General features: G+C 39.7%; 1 protein-coding gene across 3 annotated transcripts; it reads left to right on the forward strand.

Annotated features, from left to right (window-relative positions):
• Nucleotides 1-6003: 6003 nt before the first annotated feature.
• On the forward strand, nucleotides 6004-19441 carry rpz (rapunzel). Of its 3 annotated transcripts, none has more exons than XM_036558066.1 (3): nucleotides 6004-6093; nucleotides 9475-9560; nucleotides 15052-19441. In XM_036558066.1, the coding sequence occupies exon 3, from the start codon at nucleotides 15090-15092 to the stop codon at nucleotides 15771-15773; it is 684 nt and encodes a 227-aa protein (XP_036413959.1). In that variant the 5' UTR covers nucleotides 6004-6093; nucleotides 9475-9560; nucleotides 15052-15089; the 3' UTR covers nucleotides 15774-19441. The 3 variants fall into 3 exon arrangements, with proteins under 3 accessions (XP_036413959.1, XP_036413960.1, XP_036413961.1); XM_036558067.1 differs by lacking the exon at nucleotides 15052-19441 and adding an exon at nucleotides 13262-14435; XM_036558068.1 differs by lacking the exons at nucleotides 6004-6093; nucleotides 9475-9560; nucleotides 15052-19441 and adding exons at nucleotides 11813-12052; nucleotides 13262-14435.

Raw genomic sequence — 19441 nt, forward strand, 5'->3', positions numbered from 1 at the left:
GCACTTTGTAGTTCTACAGTTACAGACTGTAGTCCATCTGTTTCTCTGCATACTTTGTTAGCCCCCGGGTATTATTAGAGCAGGTATTATTTGGGTGGTGGATTTTCAGCACTGCAGTGACACTGACGTGGTGGTGGTGTGTTAGTGTGTGTTGTGCTGGTACAAGTGGATCAGACACAGCAGTGCTGCTGGAGTTTTTAAACACTGTGTCCACTCACTGTCCACTCTAATAGACACTCCTACCTTGTCAGTCCACCTTGTAGATGTAAAGTCAGAGACGATAGCTCATCTGCTGCTGCACAGTTTGTGTTGGTCATCCTCCAGTCCTGGTCACAGGACACTGCCCACAGGACACTTGCTGGCTGGATATTTTTGGTTGGTAGACTATTCTCAGTCCAGCAGTGACACTGAGGTGTTTAAAAACTCCAGCAGCACTGCTGTGTCTGATCCACTCAGACCAGCACAACACACTAACACACCACCACCATGTCAGTGTTACTGCAGTGCTGAGAATGATCCACCACCCAAATAGTACCTGCTCTGTGAGGGTCCATGGGGGTCCTGACCACTGAAGAACAAGGTAAAAGGGGGCTAACAAAGTATGCAGAGAAACAGATGGACTACAGTCTGTAACTGTAGAACTACAAAGTGCACCTATATAGTAAGTGGAGCTGATAAAATGGACAATGAGCGTAGAAACAAGGAGGTGGTCATAATGTTATGCCTGATTGGTGTGTGTGTGTGTATATATATATATACACACACATACACACACAGATATTTAACAGTAACGTTCTCACTGTCTGTGCAGTTGTTTTGATCAAAATAAAGTACCAAACTGCACCATATAATGTTGCCTTCTGTCGTTCACCCAGTTTAACTTAATCTAACTTACTGTAGGTGGACAGTTTTTCCAGCATGTTTTATTTCAAAGATGCCGTCAAATACGTCTTAAAGACCACCTGTACAACCCCCAAATTAGTACTAAATAACTGTAATACTAAAGTAATTTGTGACATGATAAAAGTACAACCCAAAAGGCAAAACAAATGCAAATAGATGCCAACTTCGGTCCACTTTTTGCTGTGTAGAAAACTAAGCCACAAAAGTAAGTAGGTGCTACTCCCCAAAACTGTAGTTCTATATTGAGCTGCATGATGATACAATATGAGAAATACAGCTTCAGTTTCTAAATGTAGTTTTGTTATAACCGAAGTTTGGGAGGAGGGACATTCCTGAAACCCCTCCTTCTTCCAATCTAACACCCTATAAATTCACACGCTCACCTTCCGTTCCGTGACAAAGTGTTCACAGTCCCCAGTGCCACCCCCATCTTCTTGTTCCTCAGTCCTGCATCAGCTATGAGGGGGTCTGGCCTTCTAGCTACAGACAGAAGCGGCCCAGAACTCCTGTTCAAGTTCTCAGAGTTCTTCACCCTCCCTCAGTCAGTCTTCTCTCATACTACCACCACATGTAGAAGGCCTGGTCTGAACTCACAAATGATCATTTTACCTGAACCCACTGCACCTCAAAGTGACCGTCAGTCAAATCTCTCTTTTTAGGTACCTGAATGCAAATGAAATAAGAAAGAAATGGCTCAACACGTCTCCTCCAACAACCTTTAAATCTGTGGTGTCCAGACTTTTTGTCTTGTGGTGAACTGAGGGCCAAAAGACAGAACAATGCACAAGGAAAGAAGGCAGGTAGGATTACGGGTATTTTATAACATTACACCACTGGTCACCAACCCTGGTCCTGGAGATCTGCCTTCCTGTGGGCTGCAGTTTAAACCACACCTGCTCCAGCTAATTAACTTCTTCAGAAGTCCTTGATCGGCTGGATCAGACCTAAGAGAGCAGGAATAGGGTGGAGCAGCATATTAAATACAGGTAGGAGCTAAACTTTGCAAGGAAACAGATTTACAGGAGGAGCATTGGTGACTTTGTTACTAAAATTTGTGACAAATACATTATTTAAAAGACAAATTTAATAAGTTACATACAGTATAGGAGAGGGTTGGGGTTAGGGCACATGTGTGAAGTTCCAGTCCTCACAGGCCAGCACTCTGCCTTATTAAACACACCTGATTCAGCTCATCTGCTAGTTAGCAAGACCTTTATGAACTGAATTCAGAGCGTTAGATAAGAGTAAATGTTAATCTCTGCAGCAGTTTGGCCCGGAAGGTGCCCAGTGTAACATGCCTGGGTTAGGGTAACTTTCTGGCAAAAGTTCAAGCATCCCCACAGGCCAGTTTTGACCCAGACAGTCCTGACTTAAAGTGTAGGTGGGATTTTAGTGATGTCAGCTTAATGAACTTCACCATAAATAATAGTCAATTTTAACATCTTGTCAAAAGTAAAAGCTAAAATCAAGACAGGTTTATTGTAGTGTGGATTCAAGCTATCTTTAATTATACACTGTCATTTGGATTTGATTTGAGCTTTAAAAATACAAAGCTGGTTTTTCACTGGGCAGTGTGATGCAGTGTGGTACAGTTACAAATCATGATTGCTTTTTAGACAAAAATTAAACATTTGATACTTGTGTAATTGAATTACATGTCAATCAGTAACAACCCTACCAGGCACTCTAGAGGCTACCCGTAAATACAGATTAAGAGTAACTTTACTTTGGTAATAGGATTGTATATTTTCCCTGAAGTGCATTTATAATATTTGTGTGGTTTTATGTACCAAAAAACATTTTTTTACACGACCATTGACAATCTTAACAGGCTGGTTTTGTTACTGTGCCTGTATGACTGGTGTATGTAAAATAGCTCTGTTCTATTTTTATTTTTCTATTTTTCAATTTATATTATATTTACAGTGTCTGTGCATGACTTCTATTCTAATTGTGAGTCTGAAACCCTCCTGCAGCACGAATGGGTGGAGTAAAGAAATTGCAGTTTTCCACGATATGGGCCCTTTAACTGTTCATAAACGCACAGTGAAGTGAACCCTGTTGAGATATGTTAATATGTGTAGCCACTCAAGTTCTATATTTTCCAGTTTTAAAACAAAACACTTCCACTTGTCATCATTTTACTTCCCTCTGGGCTGAAAATTCAAATCAGAAGTGTTAAAGCAGGAAAAACACAAGGACAAAGACTGGAAACAGTGTTCAAAACTGTGGTTTTATATGTCTTTGACTAATGTCATTTACAGTTTTATGCAAAATTTTAGGTGCTCCTTGTTGAATTACACCTTTTGTTGATTTTCTAAGTGAAATAACACGTTCTACAAAGAACACACTTCTGCACATTTTAATACACAATTACTCTGTATTTGCTGCATTTAACATACTGGAAAAAATATATAATATAGTCTGTGCAAACGTTATGACACATTCTGTATGTATTTTTTTAAGTTAATAAATAGAAATTGTGCACTAAAATATGTTCTCTGTAGAGGATGTGTGACTTATTCTCACTTAGAAAGCCAACAAAACGTCACTTAGCCCGGCGTGGTCAAACTTTGGCACACAACTGTACAGTGGCATTACTTATGACTGACCTACACATCTATACTAGAAATACACACATCCATGTCACCTTTCATGTCAAATGAAAGCAACACTGTTTAAAGCCCATATCTGAATAAATGGGTCAGTATACTTTATTTTGTGATTATTATTTTACCATTGAGAGCAGAATTCACAATCTTAATGGGACAAGTATACGAGGACAGATTTTATTTACATTTTTTTATTGAAAAAGTTGGAAGAAAAATACAAGCTCCACTTTCAAGATTCAAAAACATGTAGAAAAAAAGAGTTTTATATATATATAATCCAAATTATCTATATTTCAGTAATGCACATGTATGCATGTACAATCATGCATTTTTAATACATTTTTGAGAAAGTATTCATTTAATAAAATAAGCTGCTTATGGGAGATGTGGATTTGATTAAGTTTAAATGATAAAAATATATTTGTTGCATTTTTAGGCTGTAAAAATAAAAAATAAAATAGTAACAAATGGTTGTTTCATCAGTTTAATTATATATAAATACATAAATATATGTGTATGTATGTGTAAATGACAAGTATAATAATAATAATAATAATAATATAATAATAAAATAAATAGTTTAAAAAAACTAATCACTGTTAATAAAAACAATATACTAAACTATGTATGTGTGTATGTGTGTATACACATATGTATGTGTGTGTATATATATATATATATAATTTACATATGTATAGTTCATGTTGTTGATCCTGGTTGTTAAAGCTCTCTGCTCTGCTGCTGTTGATGTTAATGACAGTGGATGCTAACTGCTAATGGCGCAACTCTCCTGGTAATGCGCGTCTTACACAAGCCTTTATGGCTGAACGTAAACAGGGATTTGCGCTAAGCACAGGCAATGCAGCGCACCAGACCGGCGGGTGGGCGGGGGACCGTGTGGGGGGTGTTTTTCTGGGGACACATGTTTGCTGTGTAGCGTCTGGTCCTCTTTCTTTCAGTGAAACATGAGCCGCACGGTCAGTTAGTCAGGCTGCACACACAGCATCTGCTGTCAGCGGCGCTCAGAGCACCACCTGCCCGCCTGCTCATCGGTCTCTGCGCTCTGGGCTCCTTTGTGCTGAGGCACTGAGCGCCGCTATGGGACTCCATATGGACTGTGAGGATTACACCAGTCACGCATGTTGTTTTTAGCCTATTTTGCGCACGATAGCGTCCATTTGGCTGTATTTTTTGCCTGTGCACGACCACGAGCCTGGGTTTAAGGTGGGCTGAGCGCAGGGGGCGAAGAAGTGGAGGTGGACACGCTCAGACTCGCATCCCAGACTTGGGCCATTGCTTCTGGCATTTAAGTTGTTTTGCCTGCTGCCTTCTGAATTTTGAATTCAGAGAATCAGAATTGTGAGTTTTTTTTCTTTTCTTTTTTTTCCAAACATCAGGAAAAAGAGGTGTTAGATGAGGAAGTGTGTCATAATGTGTTAAGATAGCTGTTGAGCTGCTATGCTGTTTTCTGGCTCTATATTCATAAATAGCCCTCAGATGAATACAGATATCTGTCTATAACCTCTTAATCTGGGCTACAGAAATAGCCTGTAAAGTATATTATCCTAAAACACTTTATTACCATTGCAAGTAACAGGCAGGTGGTGCTCTGCTAGCTTTAAGTGCACTAACCTTGGCTGCAATATGACCACAATTGATCCAAACCTTCTGCTCTTTGGGCTTAAGTAAGCTTACCTAAGTACTGCTAGTTGGTATTTTATTAGAATATGACTAAATAATTTTTTTTCTGGCATAAAATTGTTTTTAAAATGTATTCAGAACGGCTTGCAGGGTGCACTCCATAGTGTGCCTTCAAAACTCAGACATTGCAAAATTGTCATATTTAAAACATTAATATATATAAATAATTTCGGTTTTGCACAGGTCAGCTCTGACTTGTAAATTTTCACAAATGTTGAATCCAAATGTACTTTCCTGTTATAAATGAGAGTCTTTGTTGCTCTAATGTAGTGCAATAATAAGCTCTTTTCCTATGGATACCCACCTGCACCCTTACAGAGTCCCTTTCGTTCAGTTAGACCCAGCACTCCCAGTGGATGCCTCATATTTTCAGTGCCTTTTTTTCCGTTTTTTTTGGTTTATTCCTACAGAATAATCTCAATTTTGACTCCAAATTGCCTTATAGTATAAATTCTGACCTTTTGGAGCAAGTGGCACTGTCTGGCAAGCTCTCAAAGGCTCTTTGGAGACTCTGTGCGCCTCCAGCTGTCTCCAGAGTGACAGTTGCCTTGCTGTATAGGCTATTTGACTGTTGGGAGGCTGGAATATTTGAATGTCATTGGGGGAGGACGAGGGTAGCTTGAGGAAGGGGCTGCTCAATAGAGGGTTGCATGCATACCATTTGACAGGAGCAAGTGGAGGCTTGTGCATAGTGTGGTGCCTAATGGGCCCTTTTTGAGCCACCAGGGCCTTCTATATGGCTCCAAAATGGTATGGTCCATTATGAACACCCCTGTTTTGAGAGCTAACATGGAAGTGGCCTTGTTGCAGGGATTGCTGGGAAGAAGAAGTACAGTCGAGATTGGGAATTTGGAGAGGGAGGTAGCTCTCTGAAGAGGTAAGAAAGGCTATGATGTCCAATGGCTAGGCTGCCAATGGATGGATGGGGTGCATTGTGAGACACTGTGGGTTACATCCATGCCAGTGGATGCATGTTTAGAGGTGGTATATTGGGTTTATACTGGGTTGAAAAAAGGATATTGAGCTGAGCATGAGTAAGGAAACATGGAGAGGCTGCTAGGGGGAGCTAGAGCTAAGCTGGCCAGGCAGGCTTGACTGTGATCTGCTTTAGAGGGGTTGTGGACCCTCTGAGATACTCACATTGTTAGATAAACACAGGAAAAGGTGTGCATTGTTGTCTTATGGCTGTAAGAAGTAGTTTTTCTGTTGTTGTGTCTTGGTCCCAGGGCTGCAGTCCAAGGGGAGTGCCAAGATTAGCAAGCAGGCTAAGATCTGTAGAAGAAAGACAGGAAACTGTTACAAAAGTGGAAAATGAGGAAGGAGAGCCATTCAAAGTAAATACATCTATGCAAATGAGCCCCTCTAGTATGTTTTTGTGTGCATTTTGTTAGTCAAATTGGACAGATTAACTCCCCCTATGTGTATTGACAGAGAGTTTTAAAGATGGCCGCTCCTCACGTAGAGTGAGTGCAGTTGAAGTTGCTCACTTCCTGACTCAAACCCCATTCTGCTGTGTTTACCACCGTACTGAACCTTTCTGACATGTAAACATGTTAAAAACATATATTTGATTGACAAATTTTTGATTTTTGTACATTTGTAAAGCTCATTAGCCAGTGGGAGGCTGTACTGTGGCCTAATCTGGCTCTTTTTTTAGAGTAGAAGCCTCAGCCCTCGTGGTTCACTTGTTGTGGAGGGATCGTGTGTGTGGATAGTCGGAGTAGGCAGAGCTGGAAGCAGTTTAACCGTTTAACCGTTTGATTGTGTGTAAACAAAGACTAGTTTACAGTGTCTCTTATCACCAGGACTACTGTTTTAGACTGCTGGTGGCTCATATGAGCTGACAGGATTATACTCAAGTATTATTCATTCCTAACAATGCCTTGTCGATGAAGGGGACGTGGGTGCGTTAGTCCGTTAACCCACCTAAAGGGTTAAAATAGGTTCACGATACTTATTATTACATACAAATTTAGGCTAAGTACTCTTTGTTTGCTTAATTGATTGAATTACCATCATTTAGAAATATTACTTTCATTTTCTACATTTATTTATTGTTCATCAATAAAATTTCACCTATTAACCCTTTCATTGCCTACAGTCCTAATTGTTTTAAAAAGGAGCCCATCTCTGGAAACTGGATGTACAATTGCAAAGAGGCCTCTGATTTAATTGAGCACATTTTCTGTTTACAAAAGTTCAGTTTAGCCTCCAATTCCACCATGAATACCACATTTCACATCCTGATGAATTCACTTCAAATGGAGCATCAAAATGATCTCTCATATATATAGTCTAAAGCAGATCTGATGTAATGAAAAGCCTAACCAGACATTGAAAATGCAGCTGTAAGAAGTAAATGAAGGAAAACATGAAAAACCTGAAAAACCTTCTTTTTAAAATATCCCATTTTGTAGCTTAGTATTTTATTATTCACACTTAAACAGAGTGCTTATAATGCTTTTAAAGGAATCACATCCCTAAAGGCTGTTGTGTACGCCTTTGAGGCTCAGTGCCTAAAAGTGTCTGGGATGTAAAGGGTTAAAATTGAACTCCTTTGGTGGCCTCCCAGTCAGGTTGTCTCAGCATTCAGTGTGACAGATTTTGGACATAAATGTAAAAAATGTAAATCACTGCCCCCTCTGGTGAGTTTAGGGAACAGGCGTGGTAATTTTGAAAGCTGCCAACATGTATGTTATTGCAAAGTACAGCTCTTGGCTACATAAACCCATAGAAAAGCCACAGGCCTGTTTGGAGCAGCCCTGAGGGGAGCTTTACTGTAGAAATCTCACTGCAGGCAGAGGCGCACTGTGGGTCAAAGGCCTACCCCAGTGGTATGTAAGTATGTGTGAACTACATGTGTCTGAGTTGGAGTCAAGTGCAAGTCCTGTGCGCTCAGTTTGGCATCTGTGATTTTTCTGCTTCACTTCCTGAGCCTTGGTTTGGATAGTGGGTTGATAAGACCTCTAGAAAGTATGACATATATATAGCCAACACTGTTATCTCTACAGTGCATGTTTGACAAGCATGGACGATATTTCAGGGTTTTCCTCCATGCTTGAATTAAATTTCTCTAGTATTTTTAATGTAGCTATGTAGAACTTCCTGATCTGTCAGTCTTTTTATAATTCTTTGTAAAAACTCTGAACACGCCCATCCCAAACATCTCGTTGCCTGACGTATCATTAATTCCATTCTCATATAGCATCCGCCTATAGTCCATAAACCCCTTCATAAGGGCTTAGGGTTTGTTTTTTCCTAGTAACAGTTGTTATCTTCACTGCTGGAGATCAGTAATGTGATGCCTGGTTAAATTTTAATGAGAACTGTTCCTGCATTCTTTAAGCACAGTTCAATATTGGCCCTGATCAAAGCTGTGTATCAAATTTACCATCTGTTTTCTTGAAGACGACTTCTTGTAGGTACTTCATGTGGGACGTACTGCAGTTAAACCTCATTGAGATCAAAGCTTTAGTGTTTGAAGCAATTACAGCCTGTTGTTCCTTAATTCAGAACAATGCCGCAGGACATATCCCCAATACCTTGCCTCAATAAATTTCAAGATCTAGACTGCTAAACTGAAATGCTTTTGGCCCGAAAGTGGCATTCTGTAAGGTTGCATTATTTCAATATATTTTAAAGCAAGATTTCCCTGATCATCAACTTGAACAAGAGGTCTCTGAGGCCCAAATGAAGCCTTAATTCTGCTCAACCTGCATCTTTTCACAAGTCTCACAAAGGAAAGCTAAAAAGGCAGTTGGGTGGGATTACACAACTTCTGTCGTCTCTCCGTCTTTTATGCTAGTTCATGGTACATAATGGAGGACAACTCTGATCTTCTCCTTTTTGTCTTAATGTAGTGTCAGACCACACTCAGCATGGTGGTTTGAAGGCTTTTATCCATTAACTCTGAAGTCTCATGAACTCCTAACCTCCTTGTTCCTCTTGCATTGAGAGGAACAGGAACTGAACTGCATTATTGAGACATGTATTGGTTTTAATTATGCTTTCATTTTGGAGAAACAAAGTGAAACATTGACCCAAAATCTGCCAGAAATAAGTTTGAGTTCTGTGCTGTTGCTTTTACCAACTAGTTGAGCTTATCCACCCTATGCTCTGGTCTCCACGGGAGAACTGATAAGAAACTACACTGCGCGTTGTTCTTCTTATATGGTCAAATGTTGTGCAGTTCTGTGAAGCATGTTTATGTTAATTAAAGGCCTTAAAGTGATTCCTTACAATCTCTTATTTTTCGCAGGAATTCTTGTGACCTCAGAAGTAAGATTTCCAGGGAAGCGCTTGGAGGAAGGTGTCCTGTGTACACGCCCCAGAGAGGACTGCAACGTAAGACTCAACTTTGCGCTAACCCTGTTTGAACCCATGCAACTGGTGGTGGTGACATCCACTTACGTTTAACAGAAACTGAAACTGTTCCCATGCAACAGCATGTAAAAACATCTGTGCCACTAGTTTGAAGATTACTGGTTCAAAAAAAACCAATAGTTTTTATGTGAATGTGTAGTGAGTAGGTGGTGCATATGCCTTATTGCAATCACAGTCTGGCTTTTTGTTCATTGAGTGTTTTTTTTGTTTTGTTTAAGAATTTCACGAAAGTCAGGCCAAGAAATGACTTCTAAAAAGCATCATTTATGATGATAAATGTCAGTCATTAACTCTTGTAGCAATTCCAAATATATTCTGATGAGGCTTTATGAATTTAATTCTCAACCCCCTGTACACTCTTATGGAAACAGTTCGGCAAAGAAAAACAAATTTACTCAATTTCCCATTTACGATGTAGTCGATCAGCCAAGACAGCCAAGAGTCCAAATTCTGCTTCTTTAGTTTACAGCTGGAGCTGCAAGTCTAATGTTGCTAACAAACACTAGAACTCAATAGTCACCCAAACAGCCCAAATCGTTTCTGTAAAAAATACATCCTCAAAAACATCTGCAGACTTGCTAGTGTTGGTTAGAGCACAGTAAGACTTAGTATGGGCTATAAAATGAAGAAAACCACACGGCTATAGGAAGCCATTTCAGGCAACGCCAGGGCTGCTATTCAAATGGCAGCACTGATCTTGGATCAGATTCCTGAATATTTATGACAGCCATTGTCACAAATACTGATTCCAGATCAGCATTCCTTCTCCTGAGGTGGTCTGCAAATACAGACCCTGTTGTCTAAAGTCGCTGCCCGCAGTTTTGTTCATTTTCATAGTTCACAAAAAAATATAGGTTAAAATAAGCTGTGGTGAAATTTTTTTTCTTTTTTTTGTGATCAACTATTAATTGCATTTTTCATCATGTTTTTCCACAAGGGTGGGGAGAGGTTAGGGGAGGGGAAGACAGGACACTGTCATACATTTATACACATCAATACACACGTCAAAAATAAAGCAAAGACATTATATAAACAACTACACAACTAAACAACATCACATAAATTAATTGAAACCTAAAGTTCTTGAATAGAGTCATATAAATTCTCCCAGTTTCTTATTGTTGACTGTTTTGCCTTGTTAAGCTTAGCTGTAAGATATTCCATCCAAACTATATTTTGAAAACTAGATATCCAGAATTTCATAGCTGAATGATATTTTTTTTAAAAAATGGTTAGAGCTATTTAGGTGACTGCTGAGTTCTAGTGTTTATTAGCAATGTTAGCCTCGCTGCTCCAATTCTAAACTAAAGAAGCAAAAGTTGGATTCCAAACTCCAACTAAATCTGGGGAAAGTGGAAAATTGAGTAAATTAGATTTTTCTAATTTAAAACACACTAATGATTCTTAACTTAAATGTATGGCTCTACAGAAAACCGTACATTAGTACAGAACCTTTACATTATGTGTAGGTTCTAAACTATAAAAAGGTTCTTCACATTCACATTTACAAAAATGATTATTTTAAAGAACCAGCAGTCAGAAGGTTCTTTAGGGAATCAAGTGTTCTTTTTGTATTGCTGCATCTTTATTTGTAAGTTTTGTTAGTCGACTCTTACTGGCGGTATCGCTGCCTTTCTTCTGACCTCTGCTGTGGCGCCTTTGCGGAAAGTATTTAACCACAAGCTCTTTGCTGCAACGTGGTCCCTTTTGTCACCTCTTAACACTCACCCAAACATAGCAACCTTGAAAAAGAGCAAGGGATGCTCAGTGGTTTCATTGTGATTAAGATTCAAAAAGCGGTATAATAATTGATCGTCTCGACACATGAATGAAGCAAAACTTGATTATCAAGCTCAGACATATTTTGTCTAGACTATGTAGCAAAACTTGACTGTCAGAACAGACCAGACGGTCAAAGAATGTGATGTCCCTCACAGCTGTTTAGGAAGCAGCTGAAAACAGTTGTATGACAGCTGCATAACACTTGCGAAAGCTTTAAAAACGCATTTCAGATTGCTAATGCTTTGTTTCCCAGTGGATCTTATACATGTCTTTACATTCTTTACATATCATTTAATCTGGAAATCATAGTTTCACTTAACTTCAATGTAAACACTTCAGACAGCAATGCTCTTCTTTGGACTGCTTGTTTCTTGTTGTGCCTAAATGTAATATTTGTGCTAATTAAGTAAGTACATACTCTGCAGTTGCTGATTTATGGCCAATTGAGGCAAAGCGCGTTGCAGCCATTTTCTGTGCAGTGAGAGGGATTGCGGAACAGCTGCATTTTTTTCCCTCCCTAACCCAATCAGCATTGCTCAGACATGAGTCACTCCCACACCCTGCCCTTATATGGCACAGCTTTCTCTCTAGCCGGAGACTGAAATGGTGGCTGCCTGTACAAAAACAGGAGCAGCACCATTAGGAAGGGAACAGCTACAGACGTAAAGCAGGTAAGATCCATAGATTAGCCCCCTTTTTTATACAGTTTCAATCAGCATGCCTCATGTGAAGTCATTTTGTGGTAATCTTGCTGTTTAATGTCGTTAGTTAGGCTGCATTTGGTTTGTTTTTCCTTTTAAGCTAACCAGTTTAGCCTGACAGCAGGCAGTGCTTCATTGCTTGCCCCACTCCCTACACTGTACAATGTATCGGCTGACTTATGTGAAGAAATACGTTGAGTCTTTTTTGTCTGTACACGTTTTCTGCTTCTAAATAAATGCAGTACCAGATTTTTGACTAATGTAAACACACTGGGTACAAAACAGAGAGAGTAGACTTTAGTTAAATTGGTTTAGTCTGGGAATAACAGGCAGTTTCATGTCTTTTGATACATGTTTGCTTGAAAATTGATCCTTACTGGCAACTGTAACAACAGCCACTGTGGGAATGGGAAATAAGTTCCTGCCTTTTTTCTGTTCCTCAACACTTCAGGAAATGGTACAAGCTTCCTCTCACAATTCAAAGCATTACTTAAATCCAGCATTTGAAGAGAACTTGTAGTGGTGAAACAGGTTAAGCTAAGATTGTTAATGGGTGAATTGCATTACTACCTCAACTTGAGTCCGATACAAGATGTAATCTATTCCGGGGAAAGTGTGGCCGTAACGATATTAGGAGGAGATAAACCTCTTTCAAAGGGACATACCATATTTCTCGTCTCCGCTAATTCAGAACTGGACAGCAACCTACTGCACCCATGGGGGGTGTGGGGTAGGCCAGGTTATACTGGACTGCTTTTCTTCTAAAGTGATGTTTAAGTGTTTGCTAATGGAAAACCCTAAGACAGCAAAAAAGAAGAGGAACCGAGATCAAACTAAAACATAGTGGCTCTGGAGAACATGGATAATGAATTTTCTTACTTTAGTGGTTGGGGATAAAGAAAAAATATCATTTCGTTTTTCTGATTTCTGAGTTGCAACAGACAAAAAAGACATTTAAAAAAAACCTTTACCAAAAACTATAAATGCAATTTCTATTCAGTGTTTGTATTGAAACATGCAGTTGGTTGGTTATATCCAACATATGCTCAGAAAAGTATATTGTGTAAGTAATTTATCACAATAAAAATAAATATTGTCATACTGCCCATATCTGCCTTATCACAGTGATGGCTCTGTTCATATATGTTTTTATTAACCATCTACTTTTCCTTCTTTCAGAATCGCAGGGGACCAAAGACTACCTGAATGAAAGGCCGCTGACCCTCTGCATTCATGGCGGACAAGGAGCAAATCAAACAGACTGCAGTCAAGGTGCTGGGCTATGTGGAGAAAATCTCCTCCTTCGCCTCCTCCATAGACCCCCTTTTCGGCATAGTCACCTCCCTGGTCGGGGTTGTGAGGAAGGGTCTGGTGGAAGAAGAAGTTCATGAAGTGGACAAGGACTTCCGTCAGATCCATGACAAGCTGGAGAGCATCTCGGAGAAGAACAAGCAGACCCTGCGACAGATCCGCATAGACGAGGTAAACGAGACCTTTGGCAAGTACGAGGAATACATCAAGCACCAGTATGGCGCCTTCAACACTATGGTGGAGAGGGTCAAGGTGGATCCTGAAAACGTAAGGCGTTACATGCAAGACTTTGAGAAGATCTACGAAAGGGACAAGAGCGACTTAAGCTTGGATGTCTACTATCGTGGCGTTATGGGAACTGGCACAGTGTTTGGGAGGCCCCTGCTGAATGTTTACTTGGAGAACTGCGACAAGAACAGGAAGGTGATGGAGGCCAGGTGCTCTCACCTGGCTCATCTCTTCCATATCGGCCTCATAGCGTTGATGGCCTACACCTCAGTCACTGAGGATGACGAGGATGAGGTCAGGGAGAAATGGGCCCAAAGGGTCATTGACATTCAGACCAAGATGCAAGAGATCCTGGACCAGTGTCAGGAGGAGGACTGATATCAAATGCACTGAACCATTACTGAAATATAATCATCTCATTTTCTGCAGGTTTGTAGTGAAACAAGCAATCAAAGAATGGAACAAGCAATCAAAGAAGCCAAAGTAACTTATATGGGTAATGAGGAACCTTCTGTTTTCTTTCTGTGGTCTTTCCTATACAGTTTGTGTCCTTTTTGTATAGCACTTACACATTCTTTACTTTTTTTTTATTTACTTTAAACAAGATTATGTGTGCAAAAAATCAAGTAGGCTGAAATGCTGAATCTTAAAGTGTGGCTGAATGTATAGTAAAGTTTGAAGCTTTGCTTTGACATATTTGTGTATTTTATTTCACATTGCTGTTACTCATTTTTGCTGAATATTGAGATTTTGCAACTGTGTACCACACTGTTTGACTTGTTTGCACAAAAATAAATATTTTCCGTTTCCAGTACATACTCTGATTTTAGCCTTTTTCGCTATTAGCTTTAGTTTGGAAATGAGATTTGCTACACTTATCTGATCAACATACAGTGTTGAAATAATTTTAAACATTATTATTTCAGACAACATCAGCTGTTATCAGTATGGCTGAAATCTCTGAATGCGTTCAGGTATCTTTTTAGCTTATTCCTAGTCGCTGGGCTACTCACCCTAGCTGCATATGCAAATAGGTATGCTTTGCATTCAGTTGGGAACCAACCACTGCAGGCACCACAGAGGATTAGACATTACCATATCAACTACTCCCACTTCGAAGTCTATGATAAACTGCCATGGGATTCTTCCAAGCAAAATGACATTGCTATGAATGGTATAATGTGGCTAACCTCTCCTCATAGTGATGGATTTGACCTCATACAAGGTGGCTATTCTCTTATTTGTAAATGAAAGAAGCCAGACTGGATTGTGTTAAGGTATACCAGTATTACTTTGTGCTTTTCCTATATGATTTAATGCATACAATATGATGTTTCTGCCAAAATTAAGTCATATATCTCATTACATGCTTTCAGATAAGATGGCTGACTTTATAATATGACTCAAATTATCCTTTTCTTCCATTTAAGGCCTTCATTTCTTTGAAAAGAGCCTCTGTCTGTTTGCCATGGCTGACATTGAGATCTTAGAGGACCGAGACAAGCTGAAGAGAGGACTGGTGAAAGTCCTGGAGTGTGTGGCTACAATCTCGTCAGCGGCCGCCGTGGTGAACCCCATCTTTGGTGTGGCAGGCTCGCTGATCCGCGTAGTCCTGCACCACGTTGACGACGAAGAGATCCAGACGCTGAAGCGCGAGTTCAGCAGTGTGAACCGGGCGCTGGACGAGATCTCCCAGCAGAACCGAAGCGCCCTACTGCAGATCAAGAAAGAGACGCTGGACGGCCAGTACTGCCGCGTGGAGGAGAACATCCGCAACCAGTTCCGCAAATTCATGGAGATCGTGGAGGCGCGGCCGGAGTACCAACAACGCAAAAAGGACGACTTTGAGGAGAGCTACGCCAACGACATGGGCGATCAGAACCTGCACACGCTCTACGACGGTGTCATGGGGAAGCCCAAGCTCTTCAGCAGGCCCATCTTGGAGGTCTACATGACCCATTCCCAGGGCGACCGGCGGGTGATGGAGCGCCTGTGCACCCGCCTCACCTACCTCTTCTGCATCGGGCTGATCGCCCTCATGGGTTACGCTGCCATCATCGGGGATGATGAGGAAGGCTTGAGCGAGGAATGGGCTGAGAAGATGGAAAATGTGCAGGAGAGGATGCAGGAGGTGCTGAGAAGATGCAAGTGATTCTTCCTCCTGTTCTACTCACCGGACTCCTTATGTTTTCCCTAGAGCAATGGTCACCAACCCTGATGCTGGAGATCTACCTAGTTTCAACCATAACCAGCTCCAGCTAATTAGCTTTTTCAGAAGTTCTTGATTGGCACGATCAGATCAGTTAGTGTTAAGTAAGTTGGGCAGCATGTTAGATGAAGGTTGGAATAAAAATGTGCATGAAAATAGATCTTCAAAAGGAGATTTGGTGACTGCTGCCCCTAGAGCATTGGTCACCATCCATCTTCCTGGAGGTCTAGCTGTTCTTGAAGATCCACTAACCACCAACCGTAATCTAACAGACCTGATCCAGCTGACTGAAGAAATCAAAAAACATTGCTTACAAAAATGAAAAAGAAACAGGCACCAATTTGCATAATGCTAATAACACTTACTTGGTGGTTAAAGGCTTCCATTTGCTGTTAGACAAATTTGCATATCTGGTCAAACTACTCCCTTAAAGTCTTCTGAAAAGACTGTTTAATTCGATCAGGTTAAGTAGACTTGGGTTCCAACTAAACTATTCAGGAACGTAGATCTCTACAAAGGGGATGGGTGACCACTGCCCTAAAGGCAGTGTCTCACTGCTGCCCCCTTTGGTTTAGATTTATCTTTACACTCTAACTGTTTTCTTCCTCTCTTTCTATCCTATTCCTTATTTCTCTCATTTGCTGTCTTGTATCGTGTCTGTGTTACAAATAGCCCTTTGTTTTTGGTTGTATGTACGCACACACTGTGATTCCGTCGCCCTCCACCTACCTGAAGTCTCCAGAGCTTAAAAACAGTCCCCTGGTGAACATCTGTTAGGATACCCATTATGAAAAAAGAATGTTTAAATATTTAGTAGGGCTGGCCCGAACACCATTTTACAGGATTTCAATACTTGCTGGTGTTTCTAAATGAGTACCTGGACATTCGTTCTAAAAACCAGTCAAACAGAATAATAATTATGTTTCATCATTAACCAAAAATATCAAGTATGGTTGTTACTGGAGTTCAAAACATATACAATAGGCACCAATTATATACAGTATAGTGCAGAGCCTGGGATGTACTTTTTTTGTTTTGTTTTGTTTTTTTTACATTTTTATATTCCCATATATTAGCTGTTCTATCTTCCAAAGACTTTTGCTGATGACATTGATTGTAGTTTTTTGTGGCTTAACAAAGATAAAGTTTCCGAATAATCAAATGAGAAACAAACATGACCCATGTAACAAACAAATACTCAACTGTTCAGATTATTCGGGCCAGCCCTAATGTTTAGTAATGTTAAACATTACAGGTGGATTCCAATTTGACATTTTGCCCTTGATAGCTTTGGTAATGGTTATTTTTGAGGGGGTCTTAAAATGCCAGTGGACAAAAAAACACTAATTTCTGTACATTAAACTGTATTTAGCTCTTTCAAACTGTGTAGCAATTTAAACCACATATTAGTGCACCAAAACAAAAGCAGAGGGCGTAATGATCCCTGTCCATACTTGCAGATTTCAGAATGGCTAGTCTTTCTTTCAGGTGCACGGTATCACTACGTCACATTCACACCCAACAGCCTGTCTGGGATTGGTCTTATGAAATCCAGTTATTCAACATCCTTTCTTGCACTGCAGGTGGTTCTGCTACAAAATCTGAACAGTTTCAGGCCAAACCCTGACTCTGTGAGGCTACTTCAAGCCTAATACGATGCTGTCTTTCATACACCAAACGCACGGAATGTATTAGTACATGGTGTATTTGGTGTTTTGTAACACTAAGTAAGTACCCGGTATACACTACAGATTTTTTTTTTTTGGTGAGGTTGGAACACTACATCTTCTATTTGAAAACATAATACTGCTCCACTGAAATTAAATTAGTGATGTTATTCACACAGAACTGAAACTACAAGCCACTTTCCTGAACATGTATTTAAGCCTAGTCTTGGACTAAACTGCGGTGCCAATGGTGAATCACCATTGGGAACTTTTTTGTCTCTGTTTAGGTTTAATTGTTTTGAGAAAATATACATACATGTTTATAGGGCATGCATTTGCTAACATTGCCTTCAAATGCTTGAAAGGAAACACTAAAATCAACGAATATATATACATATTATAAGTCTCACACTACAGAAGCATCACTAATTCCTATTGGCCAAATTTTACTTTGCACTTAGTCCAGCCTTACTGTCCTAAACAGAGGTCCTGTAACAACATCATAACCAAATATGCTATTTATGAGAGCTCTATTACCTGCTTGTCTAAGTGCTATGATGGCTCATCCAGAAAAATCATGTGCATTTGTTTTAGCACAAAAGATCCTAGAACTTTAGTTTTTAATAGGAAAAATGTGAAGAAGAGCAGCTTTCTGTGAAAAGTCCATCACATAGGTCAATATGTTCAGTCAGAATGCTGCTTTGTTTTAGCATTGTGCACTTCTGTGGTTGTTTAACCTCCTAAAATGGGAATCCAACTGAATTTTTGAAATTTCTATATTATTCAATCATTAAAATGTAAAGAAAGCCATTCACAGTGGCTTGAAAATTGTTCACAGTGGTGGTGATAGGAGCCAGATGTCTACAGAGTTTCATCACCGAATGTTACGACATGACATGATTACAAATAACCTGCCTCATGCCTGATAAATGGTTTTATTTAGGATGAGATTTTGGCCTAAAATGCATTCCTTGAAGGCATGCAGATTGGAGTGGTACACGCAGAGTGCTTTAAGGCAAAATAGTACCCAAAGGAAACATGCGTCAAAAATATCCCATATAAAAAGTCATGGTTATTTTGGTTAATAAATAAAATGCCTATATTTGCACTGTAGACATCCCCATTTCTGGTCCCAATCACCACCACTACAAAAAAACGTGAGGTAAATTTTTCTAGCATGCCGCATTTTGCACCAAACCACTTTGAATGTCAGAATTACATTAGAATTTTGAAAAATGGGTGGAATTCCACTTTAATGCTGAAGCAGATAAGTATTTTTTTCTGAACATACACTGAAGTGCTTTTTTATTATATAATAGCTGTTTTCTTTGTACAGGGATAAAGAAACTGTCCTTATTGTTCCTGTCAAATAGTATCTTGTGCCATTTTATTTTATTTTATTTTATTTTATTTTTTTTTTGTTTTTGTCTAAAGTTTATTTTCTGCCTGTTCATGTTGGATAACAATACCTGGATCAAATAACTCGATTAATATTTGCGATATACTGCTTCAAGTGTACTCAGCTTTGGTGGGCCATTTACTAACCCATGCCACTAGTGCCTCTTGTGTACTTAAATCAGTTACTTTCTCTATTCCTTTGTCTGTGCAGTATCACGTAATGGGCTGTTTAGGCTATCTGTCATGGTTACAAATCACTTTAATGTATGTATATGCGCTTAAATTCAATTATTATGCACTTTCAAAATAAGATGAACAATAACATCCTTTTATGAGACGTCTCATTGCCTCTTGTGGCATCCTGACATTACTCGGTGTTTCAGGACAGAATGCAAATGAGTGAGGAGTGCAGTTTGCGTCAGGGACGGGAGGTTTACTGACAGTGAGGATGCTTTCATGTAAATCTATATATTTGTTATTTTTTGTTGCTGTTCAATATTGTATAAAGTACTATGCAGCACTACTATTAAAGATGACAAAAACCTA

This window comes from Colossoma macropomum, unplaced genomic scaffold (genome assembly GCF_904425465.1).
Source record: "Colossoma macropomum unplaced genomic scaffold, Colossoma_macropomum, whole genome shotgun sequence".
Classification (NCBI taxonomy): Eukaryota; Metazoa; Chordata; class Actinopteri; order Characiformes; family Serrasalmidae; genus Colossoma; species Colossoma macropomum.